General features: G+C 41.5%; 1 protein-coding gene across 1 annotated transcript in view; it reads left to right on the plus strand.

The window, feature by feature from the left end:
* The window catches only part of LOC138648235 (histo-blood group ABO system transferase 2-like), a 40,271-nt gene extending 35,259 nt beyond the window's left edge, over positions 1-5,012 (plus strand). The window contains exon 6 of the mRNA XM_069737790.1: positions 1,024-5,012. Coding sequence (XP_069593891.1) covers positions 1,024-1,708 — 685 coding nt within the window. The 3' untranslated portion in view covers positions 1,709-5,012. The remainder of the gene's footprint in view (positions 1-1,023) is intronic.
* The last annotated feature ends 10,139 nt before the right edge of the window (positions 5,013-15,151 follow it).

Genomic DNA, 15,151 nt, shown 5'->3' on the forward strand with positions numbered 1-15,151 from the left:
TGGTCATTTTTGGTGTGACTGGGGCGTCTTTGCTGCGTCCCGGTGTCAGAGTCCTGGCCGGGTGCTAGTGGATGCCTTCTCTCCGGGCTACACACCTCTCGCTGGTTTTACTGAGGCCCCTCCACTCCACTATATATAGGCAATATTATGCAACACATCAACCATTCAAATTATGAATCTTCTAGTTTTTTAATCAATTCCAATAAAAAGACCAATAAAACACCTTCATAGCATTTTCAACATTTTCTGTTTTTACTTAATTAAAAAAGCACTCTGGCCCTAGCGGGGGTCACCGGGTTTTCCCGCTAGGCCGCAAGTCTCTTCCTGACCTAGTCTGTTAAAGCCCTTTGAGCCTCCCACGCACCAACCTGTCCCCTCCCAACCTTTGCGCCTAATGCCAACCGATCCCGATACCGTGGTGGCCCTGCTCACTTCCACTGTTCCTCTGCAATCACAGGCGTACCTCTCCTGTCACAGTCTCCGCATGGCTCTTTTCGGCTTGACAATCGGTGGAAGTCTCTCAGGCTCGCGGCGGGGAGCACTGGGCCCCAGAAGCTTGACCAGTGCAGGTTACAGATTCTGTCTCTGATCAGTGTAAGTGGTACTTGGAGGTCTCCAGCGGAGAATCCGGACCTTGCCAGGTGGTGACCAGCAGACTTCCCGCATTGGTCTCTGTGGTGTCTCTGAAGCAAGTTTGCCCGCTCCCTTCCCTGGTGCCAAATCCCTTGAGTGTGCAGAGCTTTTATACCAGGGAAGTCCTTCCTATGATAGGCGATACTGCCAAGATTTTTTAAATTTACTTCCAGAAAAGTGTTAATTTGCTAATTAAACCCGGAAACTGATAACAGTAAGATTATAGTAACCTGACACGTCAATATAACACAGTATAATTGCTGTAAAATTTGCTTGAAGTCTAGAATGATATAAATTAGAATGCAAAAGTATTTGGTTTTCAGTAATGTAGAAGTGACTTCAGGTTGAAGCCAATAATTGTATAAAATTAAGTCAATTTATTCTTTACAGGTATATCCAATTCCTTCTACCGTTCTTGGAGTCTGCGGAACGCTATTTCATGGTTGGTTACAATGTTACATACTATGTATTCACGGACAAAGTTAATGATGTAGTTAAACCCAAAATGGCCGATGGACGCATCTTGCAACTACACGATGTGGCTGCTGACCAACGCTGGCAAGATGTCTCCATGAGAAGAATGGAAACCCTCACGATTTTCACCAAGGAGTATATGCCCAACGAGATAGACTATCTGATATGCGCCGATGTAGATATGGTATTCAATGATGATGTAGGAGTTGAAATACTTGGAGACCTGGTAGCTACTCTCCACCCAGGATATTTTCTTTCTGAACCTAAGTTCTTCACATATGAGCGTAGACCAATTTCTGCAGCATATATACCACAAGGGGAAGGAGACTTCTATTACATGGCCGCTCTGTATGGTGGAAAAGTGGAAGAAATTTACAAACTTAGTATGGAATGCCAGAAAGGTATTATGGAGGACAAGAAAAAAGGTATAGAAGCTGTGTGGCAGGAGGAATCTCATCTGAACAGGTATCTGTTCTACAATAAACCTACTAAGATACTTTCACCCGAATACATCTGGGCCAATGGACTGCCTCATGGTGAGTTAATCAAGAGGAGGCGATTCTTAGCCGTGCACAAAAACCATCAACAAGTGAGGAACTAAGATGCTGTCTTGAAATATATAATGTGTTCCCGCAGTAAAGACCTAGATGCAGTTCTAACTTTATGTATACATGCTATAAGGTGATTTATGGCATTCTCCCAACAAGGACATTCAACTTTATATTTAATCTAGTATAATACTTCGAGTGGAGAAAAACATTGCAAAGAGCAAACGATGTTGCTGCATTCAACATGATGCGTATGTTTCTTTGCTATAGTAATCTGACATTTAAGAAAATTTTCTTTACTGCTGTTGTCTTCGGTCTGGGGAGACCTATTTTGAACTTTGGTATTTTTTTGGAGTGTTCAAGATACGGTTCTGAAACTTGTGGTTGATTGACTTAAATGAGGTTGAGTTGGTTGGCCACGGGTTTCAGAGCCGCATCTTGAATATTTTAAAGAATATTGAAGTTCAAGGTCGGTCGTTTTTGACCGAAGACAACAGCAGGGTTAAAGGGAATCTGTCAGCAGGCTTTCACACCACAAACTATGTATATGTGCATGTAGCTTTTTCCCAGACAAGTCCAACAATACCTTTACAAGGCCAGTCTGTTCCTCTGTTACTGAGAAATCAGCATTTTAATTGATATGCAAATTATTTTGAAGGGCTATGGTAGATCTGAATCATTTGTCCCTCAAACTCTATTCCCCCCAGTGTCACCTCCTCCTATTTAACTAATTGCTTCTTGCCTGAAATCACATAGAAGCTGTCAGTCAAGCAGGCGGAGGCGCATTGGGCGTGGAATAGAGCAGGTGTGACAGAGGCTTCAGGTCTATCATAGTCCCCCAAACTCATTTTGCAGAGGGTGACCCTTCTTGCCTCTGATTTGCTCCTTCAGAAGGCATCCCTTCGATGGAAACAATCCAGTGAACTTAATTGTAAGCCTAGATCCCTGCATAGGGGTTAAAAGGAAAAGGTTGGGTTCCTCTGAAATCTGCCAAACGGAGTGGTTTGTTTCTTGTCTATCCGAGGTACTTTTTTGAGCCTGTGGCATCTGACTGTCATGACAAAATACATGCACATATAAATAGTTTGGGCTGTGTAATAGTGCTGACGGATTCTCTTTAACCCCTTCAAGATGCAGCCCTTTTTCGTTTTTGCGTTTTCGCTTCCCTCCTTCCCAGAGCCATAACTTTTTTATTTTTACGTCAATATGGCCATGTGAGGGCTTAGTTTTTGTGGGACGAGTTGTACTTTTGAACAACATCATTGATGTTACCATGTCTTGTACTAGAAAATGGGAAAAAAATTCCAAGTGTGGTGAAATTGCAAAAAAAGTGCAATCCCACACTTGCTTTTTGTTTGGCTTTTTTGCTAGGTTCACTAAATGCTAAAACTGACCTGCCATTATGATTCTCCAGGTCATTACGAGTTCATGGATACCAAACATGTCTAGGTTATTTTTTTTATCTAAGTGGTGAAAAAAAATTCAAAAGTTTGCTAAAAAAAATTGCGCCATTTTCCGATACCCGTAGCGTCTCCATTTTTCGGGATCTCAGGTCAGTTGAGGGCTTATTTTTTGTGTGCCGAGCTGACGTTTTTAAAGATACCTTGTTTGTGCAGATACGTTCTTTTAATCGCCCGTTATTGCATGTTAATGCAATCTCGCGTCGACCAAAAAAATGTAATTCTGGCGTTTCTAATTTTTTTCTCGCTACGCTGTTTAGCGATCAGGTTAATGCTTTTTTTTATTGATAGATCGGGCGATTCTGAATGCGGCGATACCAAATATGTGTATGTTTGATTTTTTTATTGTTTTATTTTGGATGGGGCGAAAGGGGGGTGATTTAAACTTTTATATATTTTTTTTTTCATATTTTTTAAAACATTTTTTTTTACTTTTGCCATGCTTCAATAACCTCCATGGGAAGCTAGAAGCTGGCATAGCCTGATCGGCTCTGCTACATAGCAGCGATCACCAGATCGCTCCTAAGTAGCTGAATTGCAGGCTTGCTATGAGCGCTGTCCACAGGGTGGCGCTCACAGCAAGCCGGTATCAGTAACCATAGAGGTCTCAAGGAGACCTCTGGTTACTATGCTGACGCATCGCTGACCCCTGATCATGTGACGGGGGTCAACGATGCGTTCATTTCCGGCCGCGCGGCCGGAAGCGGTAGTTATATGCCGCTGTCAGTGTTTGACAGTGGCATTTAACTGGTTAATAGCGGCAGGTGAATCGCAATTCCGCCCGCCGCTATTGCGCGCACATGTCAGCTGTACATAACATCTGACATGTCGCGACTTTGATGTGGGCTCAGCTCCACAGCCCACATCAAAGGGGGAGACACAACATGCCCCGTACTAGTACGGGACATGTCGTGAAGGGGTTAATGTGCATCTTCTGGAAGAATTTTATGGCTTGTGTAACTGAAAGGGAGGCACATAACACAGGAATTCACATGTTGGTGTTTTTATTTTGGGTCATTCAGTCATAAACGCACCCTCAGACACTGCTCTACGCATCATTTGTCTTTTTCTATATAGCACATTTTAAGAACCAGGAGAATGACTGAAGACATTATACTGCAGTACTAAGCATTGTAGCTGTGAATCCAGCACTAGGAGATAAATCATTTAAAATAAAACAGCAACACTGTCAGTAATTCTCTGATACCACTACTCTCTCCTTCTCCTTCCACCTTTCCTCTCTATCGACTTTAATATGCAGCTGTAATCTGATCCCTCAGTTAACTGGCAGACCATCTTTTTTGTTCACTATGACAGATTTTAGCTGTTTTCCTGAATCAATGGTGAGTTAAAGTGGTGTTGTAAGAGGAAGAAGTAGCTCATAAGTGGAGAAAGAAGAATATTTATTAGGGTGTATTACAAAGTTTCCTTTTTTTTTACTTTTTTTGTTGATTTGTGCACAGTTTTTTAAAATGACACAGACTCACAAACTCTTTAGGAATGAAAGCACTTTGTTACATTTTACTGTAAATGAAATAAGCAAGTATATTTAATGTAGATGCATAAGTATTTTTCTGTAAAATCAAGATTATTTTTCTAGGGAAACTCATATGAAAATGTAACAGAAAAAATATTTACACCGTGAACAAAAACAGATATGAAAATGGTTGTTAGTTTGTGACCAGGAATTGGTGGAGGATGTGTAATCGGATGTAGCGTGGCGACTATCCACCTTATTTACTTCTTTTTCTGTTGAAAATAGGTTTCTCCATTGTGTTCCCAAACGGGTTGCCTATTTGTGAAATACCTATTAACACAGTTTCCTGAATTTCTCTCCCATTGAGGCTGTAAAAAATGAATTTATTTTATAAAGACTATTAAACATCTAACCAACAAAGACCTAACAAAGGAGCACATATTTTATTGAGCGGGGCAATATTTAGTGTGAAAATAGCCTATCCATTGGAAGGGGTTCTATAGGGTTAGTCAAACATTGCTGCTCTCTTCTACAGACAGCACCACATCTTGCTATGAAGCCTGGTACTCCTCTGGTACTCCTAGCTACCATACCACACACATCTCCACGTCTCATGGACAAGTGTGACTAATGTTCTGGAAGAATGCAGCCTTGTTTTGTAATCTTAGACAACTCCTTTAAGTGAGTACAAGCGACACTGTTGTGTTAAAGAAGCACTCCGACTTCTCCGCAAACAAAAGTTACAGTTCTCCATAGAACTTTATGAGCATCAACTGTCATCTATCTCAGGAATAGGGAAATCTGTATTCACTGAAAAGAGGTTTTACGAATGAGTTGAGAATGTAGAGAGTGAAAGATCAGTCCAGGAGGAGAAGGAAGCAGATTTATCTGACATATCAAAAAGTTTCTTATTTTCAGTAGAGATGAGCAGATCGATCCGCTGAGGATTGAGCTCAAGTCGAACATTGAGATTCTCAAAAAAAAAAAAAAGAAAGTTGCCCAGCACCATTTCCTACACTGCTGAAGCACCAGAGAGTGGGCAAATGTATTTCTGAGTTGTCCTGCAAGCCTTCCATAATGCCCTGCACCTTTGACATCTAGCAGATTATCAGATCTTGTACAGTGGTTGTCAGTTCCTCGGCCATCAAAGATCAGCAGTTCCCAGAGGAGCACAGTTTGTACAAGAGTTGTTTTCCATCTCCATAGTCATTGGGTAAGTCTCTATCTTCTGTAGAGTGTAAGCTCTTATCGTCAGCAGAGTCCTCTGTCTTCTATAGAGTGTAAGCTCTTATGGTCAGTGGGGTCCTCTCTCTCCTGTAGAGAGTAAAATCTTATGAGGTCTGCTCTCTCTCTGATATACAGTGTAAGCTCTTATGGTCAGTGATATAAAGGCACAGATGATTGGCCTCGGGGAGACCAAAACATCCAACACCGCGGAGACACCATCACATGTTTCTCAACGCAGTGATTCCAGAACACTGCCCCCATCCCTTATGGGAAATATGCAGATGCATGTAAAGAAGCTGCGGAGACACCATCACGTGTTTCTCGACGCAAGCAGTGAATAGCCAGGCCTTTCCCCGGGAAGGAACAACCACGGGAAGGGCAGCATCCTATGAAGGAAAGCCACCTATGCCAAGCATGGTATCCATCCACAGACAGCTGTTTCGGGGTTTTTGCCCCTCATCAGTGTGGAGTAGGAATCTGGCTATTAGGAGCAGTGCCTAGTAAAAAGGCTATAAAGGCACAGATGATTGGCCTCAGGGAGACCAAAACATCCAACACCGCGGAGACACCATCACGTGTTTCTCAACGCAGTGATTCCAGAACACTGCCCCCATCCCTTATGGGAAATATGCAGATGCATGTAAAGAAGCTGCGGAGACACCATCACGTGCCTTTATAGCCTTTTTTTTGCGTCGAGAAACACCTTATGGTCAGTGAGACCCTCTCTCTCCTGTGGAGTGTAAGCTTTTATGGACAGTGGGGTCCTCTCTCTCTCCTGTAGAGTGTAAGCTCCTATGGTCAGTGAGGCCCTCTCTCTCCTGTAGAGAGTAAAATCTTATGAGGTCCGCTCTCTCTCTGATATACAGTGTAAACTCCTATGGTCAGTGAGACCCTCTCTCTCCTGTAGAGTGTAAGCTCTTATGGTCAGTGAGGTCCTCTCTCTCCTGTAGATTGTAAGCTCTTATGATCAGTGAGGTCCTCTCTCTCCTGTAGACTGTAAGCTCCTATGATCAGTGAGGTCCTCTCTCTCCTGTAGATTGTAAGCTCTTATGGTCAGTGGGGTCCTCTCTCTCCTGTAGACTGTAAGCTCTTATGGTCAGTGGGGTCCTCTCTCTCCTGTAGACTGTAAGCTCTTATGGTCAGTGGGGTCCTCTCTCTCCTGTAGACTGTAAGCTCCTATGGTCAGTGGGGTCCTCTCTCTCCGTAGAGTGTAAGCTCTTATGGTCAGTGGGGTCCTCTCTCTCCTGTAGAGTGTAAGCTCTTATGGTCAGCGGGGTCCTCTCTCTCCCTCTCTTCTGTAGTGTGCAAGCTCTTATGGTCAGTGGGGTCCTCTCTCTTCTGTAGAGTGTAAGCTCTTATGGTCAGCGGGGTCCTCTCTCTTCTGTAGAGTGTAAGCTCTTATGGTCAGCGGGGTCCTCTCTCTTCTGTAGAGTATAAGCTCTTATGGTCAGTGATGTCCTCTCTCTTCTGTAGAGTGTAAGCTCTTATGGTCAGCGAGATCCTCTCTCTCTTTTGTAAAATGTAAGCATTTATGGTCAGCAAGGTCCACTGAATGCAGCCATGTTTTTTTTAATTTAATTTATTTTAGCAAAGTTAGGGTCATGTCTACCACCCCATCGCGGTCAGAGTACAAGCCGCAAATCTACAACATTTTGAATGCACCATTGAATTAGATCAGACTGTAAATCATGACACACCTCTGGATCAATGCAAGAAAAGCAAAGCAACATTGTAGCTAGATTGCATTTAGTCATAAAATGATGGAAAAAGGTGAGCACTTAAAATAGCCATTATGTGACCTGAATGACGTTTTATAACAAACTAGCCCTTATTAAAAAAAACACTAACATTCTTAACATTTGACAAGCTTTTCTTAGTTGTAAATGTTTCCTAGGTTGATTGATTTACTTGTATTATTCATGCAGACCCATTGTGTATGTGACAGGTTTACTGTAACAAGTTACTCTAGTTCTTTCAACAGAATCTATTTGCTTTATTTGCCACATTGTCATTTCAGTTTTGAAGGCATAATAATGTTTGCTTTACTGTGGTGTAATTGTTCTTATCTTGGACTAGGTAATGCTAATAACATAGTAACATAGTAACATAGTTAGTAAGGCCGAAAAAAGACATTTGTCCATCCAGTTCAGCCTATATTCCATCATAATAAATCCCCAGATCTACGTCCTTCTACAGAACCTAATAATTGTATGATACAATATTGTTCTGCTCCAGGAAGACATCCAGGCCTCTCTTGAACCCCTCGACTGAGTTCGCCATCACCACCTCCTCAGGCAAGCAATTCCAGATTCTCACTGCCCTAACAGTAAAGAATCCTCTTCTATGTTGGTGGAAAAACCTTCTCTCCTCCAGACGCAAAGAATGCCCCCTTGTGCCCGTCACCTTCCTTGGTATAAACAGATCCTCAGCGAGATATTTGTATTGTCCCCTTATATACTTATACATGGTTATTAGATCGCCCCTCTGTCGTCTTTTTTCTAGACTAAATAATCCTAATTTCGCTAATCTATCTGGGTATTGTAGTTCTCCCATCCCCTTTATTAATTTTGTTGCCCTCCTTTGTACTCTCTCTAGTTCCATTATATCCTTCCTGAGCACCGGTGCCCAAAACTGGACACAGTACTCCATGTGCGGTCTAACTAGGGATTTGTACAGAGGCAGTATAATGCTCTCATCATGTGTATCCAGACCTCTTTTAATGCACCCCATGATCCTGTTTGCCTTGGCAGCTGCTGCCTGGCACTGGCTGCTCCAGGTAAGTTTATCATTAACTAGGATCCCCAAGTCCTTCTCCCTGTCAGATTTACCCAGTGGTTTCCCATTCAGTGTGTAATGGTGATATTGATTCCTTCTTCCCATGTGTATAACCTTACATTTATCATTGTTAAACCTCATCTGCCACCTTTCAGCCCAAGTTTCCAACTTATCCAGATCCATCTGTAGCAGAATACTATCTTCTCTTGTATTAACTGCTTTACATAGTTTTGTATCATCTGCAAATATCGATATTTTACTGTGTAAACCTTCTACCAGATCATTAATGAATATGTTGAAGAGAACAGGTCCCAATACTGACCCCTGCGGTACCCCACTGGTCACAGCGACCCAGTTAGAGACTATACCATTTATAACCACCCTCTGCTTTCTATCACTAAGCCAGTTACTAACCCATTTACACACATTTTCCCCCAGACCAAGCATTCTCATTTTGTGTACCAACCTCTTGTGCGGCACGGTATCAAACGCTTTGGAAAAATCGAGATATACCACGTCCAATGACTCACCGTGGTCCAGCCTATAGCTTACCTCTTCATAAAAACTGATTAGATTGGTTTGACAGGAGCGATTTCTCATAAACCCATGCTGATATGGAGTTAAACAGTTATTCTCATTGAGATAATCCAGAATAACATCCCTCAGAAACCCTTCAAATATTTTACCAACAATAGAGGTTAGACTTACTGGCCTATAATTTCCAGGTTCACTTTTAGAGCCCTTTTTGAATATTGGCACCACATTTGCTATGCGCCAATCCTGCGGAACAGACCCTGTCGCTATAGAGTCCCTAAAAATAAGAAATAATGGTTTATCTATTACATTACTTAGTTCTCTTAGTACTCGTGGGTGTATGCCATCCGGACCCGGAGATTTATCTATTTTAATGTTTGTGTGTATTAGAGATGAGCGAACCAGAACAGCAATATTTGGGGTAAGTACCAAATACTAGGTTTCACTTAGTGTCCGGTGCAGAACTCCAAACACAGACATCTCCTGAAAGTCAATTTTACAGTTCGAGAGAGAGAGATTTTCCAGCTCCAAAGTCATAGAATTCGAATAGAGTTTAAATTCAGTCACCCAAACCAAACTTTTGATTAATACGGGTCCACTCATCCCTAGTGTCTGTATATGTGTATATATGTGTATATAGATAGATAAATATATGAATTTAGAAAAATGCATGATGCCTACAGTGAAGCATGGTGGTGACCGGGTCCTTATGTGGGGCTACATGAGCACTGCACTTTTCCAACATGACAATGATCCAAAACACACATCTATTGCATTTCTGAAAAGCTGGGTGAAAGTGATTCAGCGGCCAAATGTCTCCTGATCTGGACAAAATTCAACATCTATGGGGAATTCTGAAGAGACAAGTGGTCATCGCTCTCCATCCAGCATCCATGCTGTAAAAGAGGTTGCTCCTAAAGAATGGAAAAATATAGATGTTATAATATGATGCCAACTTGTTCATTCCATGGCTAAGAGACTTGGTTGTGTCCATAAAAACATGTAGGTAATCAAAAATATTAGATGTAATAGTTTTTGATTTGTGGTGCACTCATACAGTCATGGTTGAAAGTGTTGGCACCCTTGAAATTGTTCCAGAAAATAAAGTATTTCTCCCAGAAAATTATAGCAATTACAGATGTTTTGTTGTACACATGTTATTTCCTTTGTGTGTATTGGAACAACACAAAAAAGCAGAGAAAAAAATACAAATTGAACATAATTTCACGCAAAACCCCCAAAATGGCCCAGACAACATTGTTGGCACCCTGAGCTTCATATTTGATTGCACACCCTTTGGAATAAATAACTGAAATCAATCACTTCCTACACCTATCAACAAGCTTCTTACACCTCTCAACTGGAATTTTGGACCACTCTTCTTTTGCAAACTGCTCCAGGTCTCTCATATTGGAAGGGCACCTTCTCCGAACAGCAATTCTGAGATCTCTCTACAGGTGTTCAATGGGATTTAGATCCGGGCTCATTGCTGGCCACTTCAGAACTCTCCAGGGCTTTGTTTCCATCCATTTTTGGGTGCTTCTTGAAGTATGTTTGGGGACAGTGTCCTGCTGGACTGTAGGTACTGTCTTCTTTCATTGGAAGGCCTCATTTAATTTTTGACTAGCAGTAGAATGATGTGTTTTTGCCAAAAATCTCTATCTTGATCTCATCTGTCCACAAGATGCTTTCCCAGAAGGATTTTGGCTTACTCACGTACATTTTGGCAAACTGCAGTCTAGCTTTATGTCTCTCTGTCATAAGTGGGGTCTTCCTGGGTTTTATGCCATAGCGTTAAATTTCAGTCAAATGTCGATGGATAGTTCACACTGACATTGATGCACCCTGAGCCTGCAGGACATGTTGCATTTCTTTGGAACTTGATTGGAGCTGTTTATCCACCATCTGGACTATAATGCATTTTAACCTTTCATCAATTTTTTTCAGCGGTCCACTTCCAAGGACATTAGCTTAAATTAGATTTTATCTGTTTTCGAGTGGGATTTTCATATTATCCACACTTGTTACTTGCCACAGGTGAGTTTGAATGAGCATCATATGCTTAAAAAAAAAGTTGTTCACCCACAATTTTTTAAAGGTGCCAATAATTATTTCTGATCTATTTTTGGGGTTTTATGTGAAATTATGTGCAATTTGTCTTTTTTCTCTTTTTTTGTGTTGTTCCAATACACACAAAGAAAATTAAAATGTATAAAAATATTTGAAAATGTTGGAAATTGATCTTTTGTTTAATGAGATATTGAGTAAAATCCAGTGTACTCATTTTTGTGGAAAACTGTATGTTAATATATACACCAGCGAGCAAATGGGTAACAATGTTTTGAACTTCTGACTTTCAGGCTCCATATCTCACCATCCACTACTACTTTGAGCTTGAAACTACCATACTTTTATTGACAATCATCTAGGCTATCTCACACATAAATTTCACTTGCAGCTATTTAGCATATGATTAGTTATGCAGATTCTTGTCATGTCACTGCATTGTTACAGTTTTGCTCCCGGTGGTGGAAAAATCTTTTTCCTCCTGTGTACTACAAATTACAATCGTTTTTTCACATTCTCTAATAGCTCAGTGTGTTATTAGGATGATTTCCAAGTGAAAGGTCACTAGTTTGAATAGAGGAGCAGCCATGAAGAAGATGTCCCAAGAAAAAAGAAACTGCATCATTCAGCTTATTAGTAGCCGTCTTTCAGCCAAGAAAATTGCCAAACTGCATTATGTGAGTGCCATGACAGTTGGAAACATACAAAATGAAGTCCATTCATTCATTCAGAAGCCAAGAGGTGGACATCCAGGCAAAATATTAGAGTCAAGAAGTCTGCTCGTGACAAGGTCTATCAGTTGGCGTGCGACAAACACTGCAGTGGAGGTGGCTTGTATGCTTCATAGTAGTGAGAACACAGTTGTCCATCTAAACTCCATGCATTCCATAAGTCTAGAATGGTGGTCCGAAAAAATGGTGAAGAAGCTTTGACTTCAATATCGTCATAAGAAGTTTGCAAAAGTACAAAGTTTGCAAAAAGTACAAAAAGTGGACAGTAGAAGATTGGAAATTGCTGATTTCCAGCATTGAGATGAAAGTCAATAGAATAGGCTCTGATGGGTGCAAATGGGTCTGGAAGATACAAGGGAAAAAGGGGTTAACACATCGGGAAGTTGAAAGAACTGTCAAGTTCAGTGGAAGAAGCCTGATGATATTGGGTTGTTTCACAGCCAAAAGCATTGGATACTTGACCAGGATCGGTGGTGGTCTCAATGCTGAGGTACATGTGAGTATTCTACAAGACAAGTTACTTCGTATACTCGAGTACAGTTGGTATGAAAAGGAAGACATAGTGATTCAGCAGGACAACGACCCGAGGTATACATCAAGATTGATGAAGAAATGGAGCAATTTGATTCATGCTTACATGGACTGGCTTCTGGTCCAATCCTACATGATAGCTTGTCTTTACAAGGCTTCACATAGCGTCATAACTTCACTGGGCCAATTAAGCACCAGAGGCGCCCAGCATGCCAGGCCGAGAGTGCAGAAGTAAAGTCTAGCTGTCATGAAAAGGGTTTGACTGGTACTAGAAGTTATTCAACTAAATTAGCATCAATTCTTTACACTTTTATTCATTGTAGGGTTTTGTACTCTCTCAGGTTGAGGTCAGCACAGTAAGCGGTTTCATAAAAATGTTCAAGGGACTCTGTCACCTGAATTTGGCGGGACTGGTTTTGGGTCATATGGGCGGAGTTTTTGGGTGTTTGATTCACCCTTTCCTTACCCGCTGGCTGCATGCTGGCTGCAATATTGGATTGAAGTTCATTCTCTGTCCTCCGTAGTACATGCCTGCGCAAAGCAATCTTGCCTTGTGCAGGCGTGTCCTATGGAGGACAGAGAATAAACTTCAATCCAATATTGCAGCCAGCATGTAGCCAGCGGGTAAGGAAAGGGTGAATCAAACACCCAAAAACTCCGCCCATATGACCCAAAACCAGTCCCGCCAAATTCAGGTGACAGGTTCCCTTTAAGTTAGGTTTATTTAACTTCATAAACTTGCTTAAGCATAAGCAAACAGGAGATAGCCTTCTCCGACACAAGGTGAAAACAAATAAAAAATAAACAGTCCATTAGTACTGCGGGCTTCCCCGCTCAAGTCAATGTCTTTAGCAAACACACTGGAAGCCTCCATACCTCCATACCCAGGAATGCCCTAATAATGCTCTCAGCACTATATGTGCTGGACCATGCTTTCCGAGCTCACATCACCGAAGCTAGGAACCTCGATGATACATATTTCCCCTCAAGGACCTTTCCGGTGGCCATCTTACAAAATATTATATCAAAGTTGACTCAACACATCAATTCCAGCAGGACTATCTGATGTGTATGGGGGCTTCCAGAGAATCGTCCAACTAATGATGTCAGGGGAGAGAAAGACGGACAGTTGGAATTTCAACTCTGAATCTTTTTGTTTTCAGGAAAGATAAATTACGGATAGAGGTGTCTGGCAATTGCGTCCTCCTCTCATCCTGCTGAAAACCCAAGCGCTTGGAGTTGTTGGTAGAGATGGCTGCCTGCCGAAAGCACATTCAGTCTCCAACTATCTCAGGTGTATGGCCAACTTAACAAGAATAGGGTAAGCTGCAATACAGCCCATCAACAACAGTGGCGCTATTTTGGAACTTTTTTTTCTGATCCCAGACAACCCTTTTAATCCACCTAAGATTAAGTGCCAATTCGTAGGAAGTCATGTTTGGTTAAAAAGTGTGTAACTTACAATGAAACAACATGTGACGATGTGAAAACCTGGCTCAATTCATCTTCCTTTAGTCTATAATAGAAGCAAGGACACCTGTGATGACTACATAAGAAAGCATTGGTACTGAGTTCTTTGGAGGCCAAAATGCCCTTTTTGATTCTTCTGCTTTCTATTATATACACCAAATCCATTTTTAGATACATTTGCCTCCTACCAGGCTCAGAAGGCACACCGGACTCTGCGGGCTCCTCAGTAGTGTCTTGTATCAGGCAGCAACAATTCAGATCACAGTGGGGGCAAGTTGCTAAGTGTGTAATATATTGTATGAAAGTGCAGAAAACGGTAGAAAACGAGAATAAAAAATGTTGCATCCACATCTCAGTCTTTTACAGGTTTATTGAACTTTGAAGTGAGATGGAAGGATGCAGTTGCTATTTCCAGACAAAATTGTTGACAATATGTTCTGGGGACAGTTTGCTACTAAGCACTTTTATATATCAGATATTAAAAATATTATCAACCAGCAAAGAAAAAGACTAAAGTGAATCCTCAGTGTCTGATATTCATGCAAAACAATGGAAGATGGTGCAGGCTGCATCAAGGCTATGGACGTTGGGCACAGTAATACCCTTCTTCAGGTCTAATTGACGTCATGGCTTCTCATTTTCGCACATTGTTTGACATCACTATAGTAACAATCCATAATATACAGTACAGACCAAAAGTTTGAACACACCTTCTCATTTAAAGATTTTTCTGTATTTTCATGACTATGAAAATTGTACATTCACACTGAAGGCATCAAAACTATGAATTAACACATGTGGAATTATATACTTAACAAAATAGTGTGAAACAACTGAAAATATGTCTTATATTCTAGGTTCTTCAAAGGAGCCACCTTTTGCTTTGAAGACTACCTTGCACACTCTTGGCATTCTCTTGATGAGCTTCAAGAGGTAGTCACCGGGAATGGTCTTCCAACAATATTGAAGGAGTTCCCAGAAATGCTTAGCACTTGTTGGCCCTTTTGCCTTCACTCTGCGGTCCAGCTCACCCCAAACAATCTTGATTGGGTTCAGGTCTGGTGACTGTGGAGGCCAGGTCATCTGGTGTAGCACCCCATCACTCTCCTTCTTGGTCAAATAGCCCTTACACAGCCTGGAGGTGTGTTTGGGTCATTGTCCTGTTGAAAAATAAATGATGATCCAACTAAACGCAAACCGGATGGAATAGCATGCCGCTGCAAG

Source organism: Ranitomeya imitator, chromosome 8 (genome assembly GCF_032444005.1).
Source record: "Ranitomeya imitator isolate aRanImi1 chromosome 8, aRanImi1.pri, whole genome shotgun sequence".
Classification (NCBI taxonomy): domain Eukaryota; kingdom Metazoa; phylum Chordata; class Amphibia; order Anura; family Dendrobatidae; genus Ranitomeya; species Ranitomeya imitator.